Source organism: Elgaria multicarinata, chromosome 3 (genome assembly GCF_023053635.1).
Source record: "Elgaria multicarinata webbii isolate HBS135686 ecotype San Diego chromosome 3, rElgMul1.1.pri, whole genome shotgun sequence".
In the NCBI taxonomy this organism is placed as follows: Eukaryota; Metazoa; Chordata; class Lepidosauria; order Squamata; family Anguidae; genus Elgaria; species Elgaria multicarinata.
The window spans coordinates 92,016,414-92,029,312 of NC_086173.1; the positions used below are offsets into that span (position 1 = coordinate 92,016,414).

General features: G+C 40.2%; 1 protein-coding gene across 1 annotated transcript in view; it reads left to right on the forward strand.

The window, feature by feature from the left end:
* The window catches only part of GALNT10 (polypeptide N-acetylgalactosaminyltransferase 10), a 54,227-nt gene that overhangs the window by 24,683 nt on the left and 16,645 nt on the right, over positions 1 to 12,899 (forward strand). Inside the window, exons 5-7 of the mRNA XM_063120908.1 lie at positions 173 to 358; positions 2,191 to 2,374; positions 3,751 to 3,868. Coding sequence (XP_062976978.1) covers positions 173 to 358; positions 2,191 to 2,374; positions 3,751 to 3,868 — 488 coding nt within the window. The remainder of the gene's footprint in view (positions 1 to 172; positions 359 to 2,190; positions 2,375 to 3,750; positions 3,869 to 12,899) is intronic.

The following is a 12,899-nucleotide window of genomic DNA, read 5'->3' on the forward strand; positions in this document are numbered from 1 at the left end:
TCTAATTGCAGGCACTTTGAATCTAACCCCCCTACTTCTTTTTCAGTCAACTCACTTTTAGTTCTGTTTCTGACTCAATGGCATTACTTCTGGTAGTCTAGGTATAAGTAAATATAAAATTTCCAAAAGATCAAAACTCTAAAAATATAAAAGCATTAGTTCTTTCATGCAGAACACCTGAAAAAGCGCTTGGAGGACTATATGGCCCAATTTCCCAAAGTGAGGATTCTACGAACCAAGAAGAGGGAAGGACTAATAAGAACCCGAATGCTGGGGGCTTCCGCAGCAATAGGAGATGTTATTACCTTTTTGGATTCTCACTGTGAGGCAAATGTGAACTGGTTGCCACCCCTTTTAGGTAAGGAAGTGATTTGAAATATATTTAGACTGAGAAACACAGGTGCTGATGTACTATTTTGTGGCATTTCTAGCTATATCCAATGCATTCATAATCATAAATGCCGAAAAACTAACTTCAAATTCTTCATTGTGGTCTCTATGCGTCACACATATGGGCTCTGCGCCTGTGCGGAGCCTTGCCTCAGGCACTTCCAATAGTTGAGGAAAAATTTTGGCATGTCCTAACGGGTTCCTGCCCAACCCTCTGTTCTTCATCAACTGCCATTGTGGCAGTACTCGCACGAAGGGGCTTCCAACGATTTCACTATTTCTGAGGGGAAATCTTTAGATTCGATCTTCCTTCTCGTTTCTCCTTTAACTTTTTCTTTTTATCAGTTCAATTTTATTTTTTTGCGATCTTAGTCACTGTATTTTATGTTACGCTTGAGCAGAGGTGCTGTGCGGCTAGTTCAGAATTGAACAAGAAAGGACACTGCAAGTGATCCTGCAGCTTGGCTAATCACTAGTATTGTGCTTCTTTTTCCCTCCCTTGCACATGTCACTCAACTGTGAGGGCTGGTGGCCTATTGGGGCTAGAACAACTGAGGTGATTGCCATGTTACTTTTGAGGGCTTCAGTTTAAGGGTTATTGGTGGCAGTACATAGTGTGTCTGCCAGTATCCTGATAATCAAGGTTCAAATGTGCACACATCTACTGAAGAATTGTGATGGAAGGAGAAGAGGAGGCACAGAATGAACAAAATTGAGTGGCTGATGTCATGGAACATGGCAGATCTATAAAACTAATACGAATAGCCTACATTGTTTTTATTCCAGGAGACAACGAATTCTGTCCCAATTTTTTTAAATGTTGCTAGTTGATCAATTGATTTTTACCCTCTGCCCTTCTTCCAATGGATTCCAGAGCGATGTACAATAGACATAAAATATTTAAATAAAATTAAAATGCAGTCATAGATCATTTAATCTATCTAACTGATCTTGTGGTTTGTCCAGCCTCTAAAATTTAGTATGACTTTCATATTGAATTTCTGAGCCACATGCAGTACTTTAATAGCAAGTAATTAAAAATATTGGTTTATCAGTTAGTAAAATTAGTCTATAAAGTTCTGGATATTTAGGAACATATGACCTTTTTGTCTATACGCTCTAGTTGTGATAATAAATTGAAGGGAGGAAGCAGCTAGGTTTCTTTATTTGTCAAGATATGTTATACAGTTTTGTCTGAATTTATTGCCTGATTCTGGCACCGAACTAGAGAACATATTAATGCTGAGTGGCATACTGGGTTATTGAACTACATGTGAACTTGAGCAAAAAAAAAAAAGCTAAATACCAGTTCACTATTTAAAAAGAAGCTTTAAATACTTGGCTGTTTCTAGTTTGTATGCTCCAATCAGAGCAGTTTGGCGTTTTAAGGAAACATTGAGAGTGTGGATCCTTGAGCAGTTACAGTATTCATAAATATCACAACAGTTCAGACCTCAATTTCACAAGCACAATACACTATAGATCCCACAGAACCAACTTATCAGCTCTTCCCTACCCCACTTTATCAACAGAATGATTCCTTTATCCAGTAATTGGATGTGGGGGGAAATGAAAGCAGAACTCCTGTACTCAGAAACAAAACAACTTCATTTGTTTTGGTTAGTAGAGAAGGCACTTAATTTAAACCTGAACTGTATCTTTTGCGAAAACAAGACAAACAACATTGTATATGGTCATGCTGTAGTAGTTTTTAGGTCGTTTATGTTCTACTGTAGATGTATTTTGCTACATGAAAGGAGCAGTAGGTAGGAACTTAACACCTTTCTCTTTACTCCTTAGACCGTATTGCTCGAAACCGCAAAACTATTGTTTGTCCGATGATTGATGTAATAGACCACGATCACTTTGGCTATGAAACACAAGCTGGAGATGCGATGCGAGGAGCGTTTGATTGGGAGATGTATTACAAGCGGATCCCAATTCCTCCTGAGTTACAGAAACCTGATCCCAGTGACCCTTTTGAGTAAGTTCATAAAATCAAGTGTGAATAGGTGTTTAACAAGCAAAGCTGTCACAGAGATGGTAGACTCTTGGCAGTGGTGCTTTCAGACAGATGGAAACTATCCTTGAACAGCACAAGCCACAATTCATTTCAAGAGCTATACTTCTTTCATGATACTTCTGACTAAAAAAATAGAAAAGGAAACAAGAAGGCCATTCAGAAATGCACAAAAGTAATGTATAATTTAAATACATTACAAATTATAAAGATTAATACTGCATATAGCATGTATTGGAACAAAATAATGTAATGTAAATAATCAAACAATAGTTTTGTATCCAATGTCATAGCAGGAATTCAGAGGGTGACTTCCCCATCTCTTTTTCTCCTGGCAAGCCCCAGAGCCCTCTTCTAAAGGCCGGGGGAGTTTTCCCCAGAAGGTGCCTCCACCCAATTCTTGGGGATCAATCCTCTGTACCACAATCCACTCCATTTAGGATGGTCTCCTGACCCTCAGGAGAGGCATTTGAGGAACTGCAGGGAGAAGGGAGGCAAGGAAATCACTCTCTATGAATGCCCTTCTACTGGCATGGCCCTTACTAATTATGAATTCACAATTTAAAGTAGTAATTTAACAAAGTGTATTGTTGCATGATGGATATAATTGTTTATAGAAAGCCAGCAAAAATCCATTTCAGTTAGATCGCCTTCATAAATCATCTATGCGTACTGTGAAAGCAATGAAAATTCAAATTCCATATGACAAGAAACATCACTGAGTCATTGTGTCCATTTATATGCACAGCACTTAAATAATGTATTAAAAATCTTAATTACATATAGAAAACTCAAAAAAGATGAATTAAAACTTTTAAGAAGTGTATATAGTCTTAAAGAAGCTCATCAAACAATTTTAACAAACTTCAATTATTACTATGCTGGGGAAGAATAACTTTCTGGTATCCAACAAATTGTTGCTATATGTTGATGCGTATGCTGAATCATTCATTTGAAGGCCTAGCCATTCAACTAGTGCAGTAATCATTCATCTAGGTTAGGTTTGATTCAGGGTCTCTTGCCACTTAAACCTTCCAAGGGGAGGAAGAATAGTAACGTAGAAAACATTGGGTCTTTGGACAAGGATCTTTAGGTCTTTGCCATATTTCTACACTTCAAACTGATCTGTGTTGCCAGTTGGAAGTTTGGAGCTGATTGATGTTGAAGGAAGCTCTGCCTGGTTCTCCTGGGTTCCATAGTATGAAGAAATGCTGTAAAGCAGCAGCATTGCAGAGATTGCAAACAGCAGTAAGGTGTGATTTGAAATGTGATGTCGTCAATGCAGTTCATCTAGATTTGTATTGATATGCTTCTAATATAGAGTCTGATTTTACCTTAAGGTCTCCTGTAATGGCTGGAGGACTGTTTGCAGTCGATAGAAAGTGGTTCTGGGAACTAGGTGGATATGATGCAGGCCTGGAGATATGGGGAGGAGAACAGTATGAAATATCATTTAAGGTGAGCTTTATTCTCTGAATGCTTTTATTTGAAAAGAGACTGGATAATTAGTCTTTAGACAAGAAGCACCAGTTTACACCCCTGTTGATTTGGGGGGCCGGGGCGGGGGAGTGTATGTCTTTGTGAAATGAAACTATTGAAAATCAGAAGGATTTCTGCAGTATTTCTTGAGAAGTGCACTTTATGGTAATGAATTGAAAATACCTCTTTAAATAATAGGAACGGTGAATATTGTTGTGGCAAAATTGTAAACAGAAGAAATTGAACTTTAGACTAAGTTAAGTAGCCAACAGTAAGCCAAATGAAATAGAGCTGGAGAAAGAATGCACAGGATACTGCCAATTCTTCTTCATGGTCTCTGTGCATCACACATAGGAGCTTTATACCTGGTGGAGCTTTGATTCAGGAAACTTCTGTAACCGAAAAGTTTTGGCGGGAACCCTTCCCCCACCATCCCACTGCACATATCCCTAGCAAGTTCTTGCTTATTCCCTCAGTTCTTTTTTGACTACCATTGTGGTAACCTTGTGAGGGAACTTCTCCATGTTCAGCTTGGCTGAAAACATCTTTTAGTGTGCTAAGGTTTCTGTTATTCCTTTATCTTGTCTATTGTTGTTTCCATCTGTCTCTTCTGACATTCCTTTTCGTTTTGTGGTTTAGTGATTTCCCAACAAGCATATGCCCCCACCCCCACCCCCACCCCCGGTTGTCATTTCGTAAGTGTCTCCATTGTGAGAGCAAGTTACCGCCTACAGAGATACTCACTCTGCATTTTTATTTTTATTTTTTGCCTGGGAGAGGGGCATGTCATAGAATCTTGCCTGCATTGCAACGCATTTACCAAACTGGCTCAGTGGAATCGGTCTGATCACCTACAAGCTGTCTTGTGAAGGAAGGCTCTGGAGGCAGTAGAGGAGCCTAAGAAAACCATGGCTCAGCCTTCTCATAATCCTACTGAGGACATTCCTGCCACACCAAAACATGTACAAGTTTTGGGGTTGGAATCCCCTCAGTGTTTTGCTCAAACTTCAAGACATGAGTCTCTGAGCAGACAAGACCCCTACCTACACCAGGTGGCCACTGACATTTTCATTGGCTAAAAAGCTTCCAGAAAGGCCAAAGACTCAAAACCAGCTGCTGTCCCTTCTTCTGAACCTAAAAAGAAAAAGACCTCTAAAAAGTCAGTTGAGTTAGCATGGGTCAAATTGCAATCACGGTTTCAATCATGCCACCCAGTCCTCCGCTAATGCTACAGGATCATCCTCAATCACTACTTCTGATCATGTTGACATCAGAGGGCGAGATCCAGGATGTTTCCCCAAGAGAACCACCTGCTTTGCCACCTCATCCATAGGATCTCCCATACAGATTGCCATGGTATGTGAGATTCCAAGACAGATTCCTTCTTGATGGCTTCATTTCGGAGGGGTCATGCTCCTCGACAATACAAGCAGCCTCAGTGACAGTCTAGATCCCCATTCTCTGACTGGCATTCGGACTGGGAAATGCTGTACAGGAGAGCTCAAGATTGGAAAGAGGACTGTACCGATCCATATGGTTCTGTATACTATTACCATCGTGCAGACTCCTGTGGTCAGGAGGCTTGTTGATACCAACAATAGCCTTCAGCTACAGTGTCGAGGCCACCAAACAATAAGAATGCATTCATTGCTCCTCTTCCAATTGCTTCCCAAGTCCTGCATCCACCTCTAGCAACCCAGATGCTGCCACTGTCTTCTAACTCAAATACCTCCAAGTGTAACATGCCATTCAGTTCACCCATCCTATCCAAATATAACATCCCAGCCTCTGCCAATCACAACAACTTCTCTGCTGGTGCCAGTCTCATCTGAACAGCTGCTCATTTCATGGCCTCCGCCAGTTCACTGAATAACTGAAGCCCCGTCTCCTTTCATTGGCTCTTTGCACCCAATGGAGAAAAAGAACCTGAATGATCATCCATCAGTTCTTCCAGGATCATCCCCGCTGTATGGTACTGGTGCATATTAGCCAAATTCAACATCTCAATCTTCTTTGCATCCTTCTATTTAAACTCCAGATGCTGCAGTTGGGTCCCATGATGCATTTTTTCTATCAGAAATTGCATCATGGGACCCAACTGCAGTAAATTCTTGGAGCAGATCATCCAGATGGCCCAGTCATTGGGGCTTGAAACACAACAATCGGTACCTACCATTCAGGATCCAGTCTTCGATGTGGTGGCAAACCCTTTTCTTTCTGCATTACAGGACACTGTGAAACTGTCATAGAAGGCTCCCAACACCATTCCTTCCATATATAAATGGTTGGAAGGGATTATCAGATCCAGGATGCTAATGCAGAGTTCCTCTTCAATCATCCCACCCCAAATTCATGAGTTGTAGAAGCTGTGCAAGGCAAATATTGGAAAATGCATTCTTCGCCAGTTGACAAGGACAGTCAACTAGATTTGCTATGGAAGCGCCTCTACTCCTCTGCTGTTTTGGGCATTAAGATCTCAAATTACCAGGTGGCTATGTCTGGTTACCAGCTGTTCCTTTGGGACAAAGCTGGCCAGCTCTTTGACCATCTCTGCAATCATAAAAGGTATCTTGCCCATATCTTCCAAGGAAATGAGTGTCTAGTCAACGAATTAACACCTCTACGCACCTAGTGGCCTGCAATGTCAAGGTCCTTGTGAGTTCCATTGCTGTGCATCATCACACCAGCTGAGGTCGATGGGACTTTTTCAAGAAGCTTGATCTCGTATCAAGGATTTACCATTGTATGAGCAAAGCTTGTTCAACTCCAAAACTGATGATGCTCTGGAGTTGGTCCAAAAGGCATGCACTACAACTATCCAAATGGGGTTCAACCTCGAAACAGCACTGTTGGTTTAACCCTCTGCTACACAATACCCATACCAGAAATTGGGGGCCCTGCAGCTGCTGCACCAACAACTTTTAGTACCGAGGAAACAATTATCTTCCTCAGCATTCCAGAGTTTCCACCACAGGGGTAACAGGTGCAGTAAACATGGCCTCTGACTTATACCCCTCTTTTTTCTCCATCGGCACAACCTCCCATCTTTGGCACTTTCCTGCCATTTTTCCTGCCCACATAGGCCAGCACCACATCAGACAGTTGGGTCCTCTCTATTGTCCAGAAGTACCGCAGAATTGAGTTCAATGCCTTCTCTCTGCTCTGGACCATCCAGGTAACAGTTCTATTACCATTCCTCCAAGAAGTACAGACACTTTTGGAAAGAGTGCCATCAAGAGTTCCTTGTTGTCATCTCCATGACAGGTTCTACTCATGGTGCCAAAGAGAGATGGAGGGCTCTGTCCGATCCTGGCCCTTCAAGAGCTCAATACCTACATCACCCCCAGAAAATTCTGCTAGGCCTCTCTGTCATCTTGCTCTGCTCTCCAAGGGACACAGGTTCACTTTGATTGACCTTAAGGATTCCTATTTTCACATTTTGATAGAGAGATCATGCCAACATTTCCTCTACTTTGCGGTTGGGACAGATACTTACCAGTTTCAGATGCTGCCCTTTGGCCTCGCTACTGCCTCTGTCTCTTCACAAAGTGCATGGTAGTGGTCTGCTTTTACCTTTAAGTGCACAGCGTGGAGATGTACCCATACGCAGATGGCTATTGGTGGTGTCAGCCAGGTGTCAGGTCTTCAGTTGGTTGAGATGGCTTGCAGTTTCTTTGATGATTTGGGCCTCTACATCAATTGGGGGAAGTCTCATCTACAGCCTACACAGAGGCTCCAGTTCATCAGGCACTTCTGGATTCTCAGTAGGACTTAGCATATCTGCTAGAAGACAGGGTTGTCTCCTTGACATTTTTGGCAGGCGTGTTGATTGCCCAGAGGACTACAACAACATTCAAGATCTAGTGCCTCCTCTGTCTGATGGCTGTGATGACCTTGGTCTTTTGCTATGCCTCCCTGTGTATGAGACCATTGCAGAACTGGCTTGTCTGCAACTTCAATAATGATGGGGATGCTTGCCACACCAAATTCCAATTCTGTTTGGAGGTAAGGAAGTTGCTGCAATGGTGGACATTGCCAACAACCTCATGAGAGGTTTGCCATTCCTTCTGATCTTTCCATCCTGTGTTGTAACTACAGATTCATCGTTCTTGGGATGGGGAACCCCTTGTGGGGGCCTTATGGTGCACAATCAATGGTCTCCAAACGAAGCTATCAAGCATAGCAACTTACTAGAGTTGAAGACTGTCAACAAGCCACTCAGGGCATTCAAGCTAGACCTGATGGGCAGACTGGTTCAGATAACATCAGACAATACCACTATAATTGTGTAATTGAACAAACAGGGAGGGACAAGATTACCTCCTCAACTTGCCCTCACTCTTCAAATCTTCCACTGGTGCATTTCCTGTCGGTTTGGACTGGTAGTGAACCATGGGGCCAATGTGGACAATGTGCTTGCTGACCGGCTCAGTCGAATGATACTGATCTCCCAGAAATGGGAAATGGACAAGACAATTTTAGCTACCCTCTTCAGGTGTTGGGGCACACTAGAGATCAACATTTTTACCTACAAAATTACTGCTGTTTGCCTGGTGTTCTGCAGCCAGATGGGCCTGGAACCATTTTGATGGGTGAAACCTTTCTGTTAACTTAGAGCGGGTCTCTGTTTTACATCTCCCCCACCCGCCGGCGGCCATTTCCATTAATTATCATGGTCTTACCAGTCTTGATTTGCAATGTAATTTTAAAGGCTAAATTAAAAGATATGTTTTCACACCCTTTCTAGCAGCTAAGAGAATGGGGCCTGATCATAGTTCTTGAGTGAGCACATTCTATAGTTTGGGCTCAACACAGAAGAAAGCCCTTTCACATGTGCCCAACAAGCAGGCCTCTGCAGGTAAATAGTGCCCTCAAGAGATCCTCTCCTGCAGATCTTAATAACTGGGCAGGTTCATAACGAGTGCAGCTGTACTAAAACCACTAATTAAGTTGTTTTAAAGGAATAAGTATATGGAATCATTATGGAAACTAAATAATATTGATACCACCAACCCACTTAAAAAGCTTTTTGGGTTATTGCTGATCACTTCAGCAAATGCAGTGATTAGCAGAGTAATAGCAATTGGATGAAAGTACAGTAGTGCTAGACGTAAGATATTTGAAGGGGAAGGGGAAGATTTTAGTGTCATGAGGTTGAGTAAAGGAGTAAGCGTGTTATCTCCTGTCAAATCTACTTGTGATTTAACATATTGAAATATTTGGGAAATGTTTTACTAATTTTTGTTTGTTTGTTTATCATATTTCATCGTTGTTGAACTACATTGATCTGTATGATCTATACGTTTACTTACTAGAATCCATTAACTAGAATAAATAATTGACTCTGATAAACTATTGGTCTATCAATTCTAGTAGGCCATATGTCCAGCTGAATGAGCTACAGTGCTTCAGCATGAATTCAACAGAGACTAGCAAAAAACACAGTGGATAATTTAGCCTTGCCAGTGGCAACACATCCCTCCCCTGATAATTACAACCATTTCTTGTTTTCCCCAAGTAGTTTTTCAGATCTGAACTACTGAATGATGTGTAAGGACCCATCAAACTACATTCAATTGCAATTAACATGCAGCAAATGACATTTTCTTCCCATTGTTTAGCCACAAAAAACTGAGTAATAAAGACATATTGGAGGTTTCGTGTTTCCCCTTTGAGATTACAGTTGGTTCCATTTATCCTTTTTACTATTGTGTGCAAAGAAATGGTGTAAGAATGTAATTCTCTGCAGGAGAGGGTTGAAGCAGCATTCATCTTTTCCAACTTGGACCTTTTCTAAAACAGTAGTTTCCAAGAGTGATGACAGTGATGCTGAAAGCTCTTTGTCTTTGAAATGCTGGAGCAAATACTCGTTGCTTGATCTGCAAGAAATAAGATGACTTCATTCATCTGCCTGCTTACACCCTGAATTTCAGAGAGTTTTATTTCAGGCCAGAGATGATAATTTATGGAGGGTTAAATTCACTCTAATTAATCCCAGCAAAAGTCTTCTCTTCCTTGTCTTGTGTGACAGAAAATGACATTTAACTGAAAGAGTATATTTTCAGAAGTTAGGATAAATTGATGCATTCATATGTCGTTGATAGATTTCATTATTCTGATGAAATTACAAGAATAAAAGATTTGTTCATAGCAACGACAAAGAATACCGGAATTCTTGAAGCTTTGAAACTTAAGTAGATTTTAAAGCTCCATTTATGTATTTATTTTAAAAAAGATGCTAAGAATCCTCTCTGAACAAAGAATTGACCTAGGGCATCTTCCAAATAAAGCTTTTTTCATATTTCAAAGACCAAATTTGCAACCCATTTTTAACCAAAGTATTTGCTTCATTCCTCTGTTCTAAGATAACATTCTTGCTAGGTAATTGGTTTGGCAGTAATTTGTAAGGAAGGGAAATTGCTAGGGGTTTTTGTTTGTTCGTTGCTTTGTTTTGCGTTTTTTTTGCAATTCTAGGAAAGAACATAAACTAAAATCAAATGGGTAGCATTCATTACTGCATTTAGATTTGAAATAATCCCTCAAATTTGGAGAAAATGGACACATCTAATTTCACTGATTTACTATGCAGTAACTCCTTATTTTATCATTGATCTTGTGTGCATCATATCAGGGAACCTAATTGAGTCCTGTGTTATGTAGCTTATTAGAAGGGTATGCTTCTCCAAACAGATTGTGGTGTCCTGAAGATAGATAGTTATAATTCTTATTACTCCAAACATAGCTGATGATGCCCTTTTGATGTTTTTTGAATCCCTCAGTAGCCTTAGCTCATTCTGGGTCTTAGCCATGCTGACACCATTCTTACAAGTTCAGCCTACTCAATTGTACTCCTCCTTGGTTATACATACTTCCTTCCATCTCCTTTTTTTAAGGTCTAAGCTCCTCAGAGAATTTCTGTGCAACCACACAGATGTCTCCCATTTTTTCTTTTCATGGGAATAGTTTGTGATCATTTTAATGTTTAGTAAATAATTTTTATTGTGCTTTTGATTGCCATGCATTTTTAATATTTGTACGCAACTTGATTTTTATTCAAGTCAAGGCAAGATAAAAAATCAAATTCTTGTAACTTTAGATGTTTTCAGACAAGTCTTTCCTCACGTTCCACAATTTAGCGATAACAGAACAAAAGTGTGATCTCATTTTGTAAGCAGTTAATGGTCAAAAAGGAAAGTTCTCTATCAACATGGAAGAATAAAACATTGAATATCTATCAAATCTAATTAACGTGTTAGTTTGTGATGATGGGATGTGAAAAACAAGGTCACAGGAAAAAATAAAATCTGAGTTCTTGGCAATTTAATAAAGACATCAAGGCTTGTCAGAGCAGTTTAAATACACTGAAAAAGTGCACCTATTTGAGCTACTTGTATTGCAAGTTCTATTAGTTTTTTTGATAGTTTTTAAATATACCTTAATTCATCAATGAAAATGGTTTCTAGTATTCATAATAATATTCACAACCTTTGCAAGCATAGAATCATTTCTTTAAATTCATACAGATATAATAGAAAAAAATCCAAACATTTCAACATGAGAAGAGCTTTACTAGGTAAGAGTAGTAGTCCATTCTGGCCCTGTTAATTTGCCCCCAGCCGTGACCAGTACTGGGTGGTATGTAAAAACAGTGGGTTTTCGTTTTCTCTTCAAGTAGGGTTGAAGACCTCTCTGATTCCAGAGCCTTATCCTGAGCAGAGGGACTTGTGCTCTGCTACCCTTGCAGAATCATTAGCCAAACAAATGAGATTGTTTTGGTGTCCAGCTACAGACCGACATCTTTCTAAGCTATCTGATGGTTTAGAATAACAGTTATGATGCACATCCTAATTTATAAACTGGCCCTAAGTTATTTGGACTCAATACCATTTGACACTAAAGTGTGCATGGCCACAAGAAGATAGATTTTTCTTGAGGTGAATTGATTTCATAAAGTAATTAGATGAACATGATAGGTCCCACCTACTTTGTCAGTTGCACTAAAAACAAAATGTGAAAAATATCAGAAAACAGCCATACTGTTTTGTTGGTTAGAGCTACAGCTGTAAATGGTATTTGTTAACATCACAGTTTTAGTGGGCATTAATTAGGCCTGTCTCTTCTTGAGTGATACTCCCTGCTCTTCACATTCAAGCTGCTATACATATACATGGGGGGGGGGATGGGGAGGTATTTAACTAAATGTTTCCTGTAGGAGGTCAGCTTTGTTTCTGAATCTGAGTCATTTGCATCTTTCTGCCTTTATCTGGGAGTTTCTCTCCCACCTCACCTCCTTGATGCTTGTTTTTGTGCCAAAGGGGAGATGGTATCTGAAAGTTACTTGCAGTTGTGCTCTCTCAGGCCTGCTTCCAGTGGCTCAAGACATACTTCTTTATGATAGGAAGGATTCCGCCAAAGTACAGAGTGTATAAATGTCAGAGAAGTTATATCAGATGCATTGGGGCTTACTCAAATGCCATAATGTGCATCTGAGACCATTTTATAGATCTTTCCTTAGACATACACTTGTGAGGAAATGTAATAGAACCAATGCTGGGCTTACAACCCAGTTTGCATCCGGTAAGTGGGGCTGTTTACATGTAGAAAGGAATAAAGATTGGGGGACAGGAGAGAAGGTTTCGTATGTCTACTGCTGAAATTGTGATTTGCCCACCATCCTTAAAACATCGACAGAATGTACTATCAGTACATTATTCACTGATCCTCAATGGCCTTCAGAACTCCAAGGATATTTTAATACATAATTCAATATTGTAAGTCATAATATTCAGGGCATCACAGTCAGGGAACTCTAAATCCATATTCACCTATATAAACCCTGGGTGGTTTTGGTAAAGCCAGCCAAAAAGCTCCTTTCTTGTAAAAAAAAAAAAAGGGGGGGGCTAGCAACAGGATGATTGTACAAACAAGTGAAGTCTTCTTGTCTCTGCATGTAGATGTGCAAAACAGTACTTTATTTAAAATGCTAGAGCAGCCAACCTGGTGCCTTTCA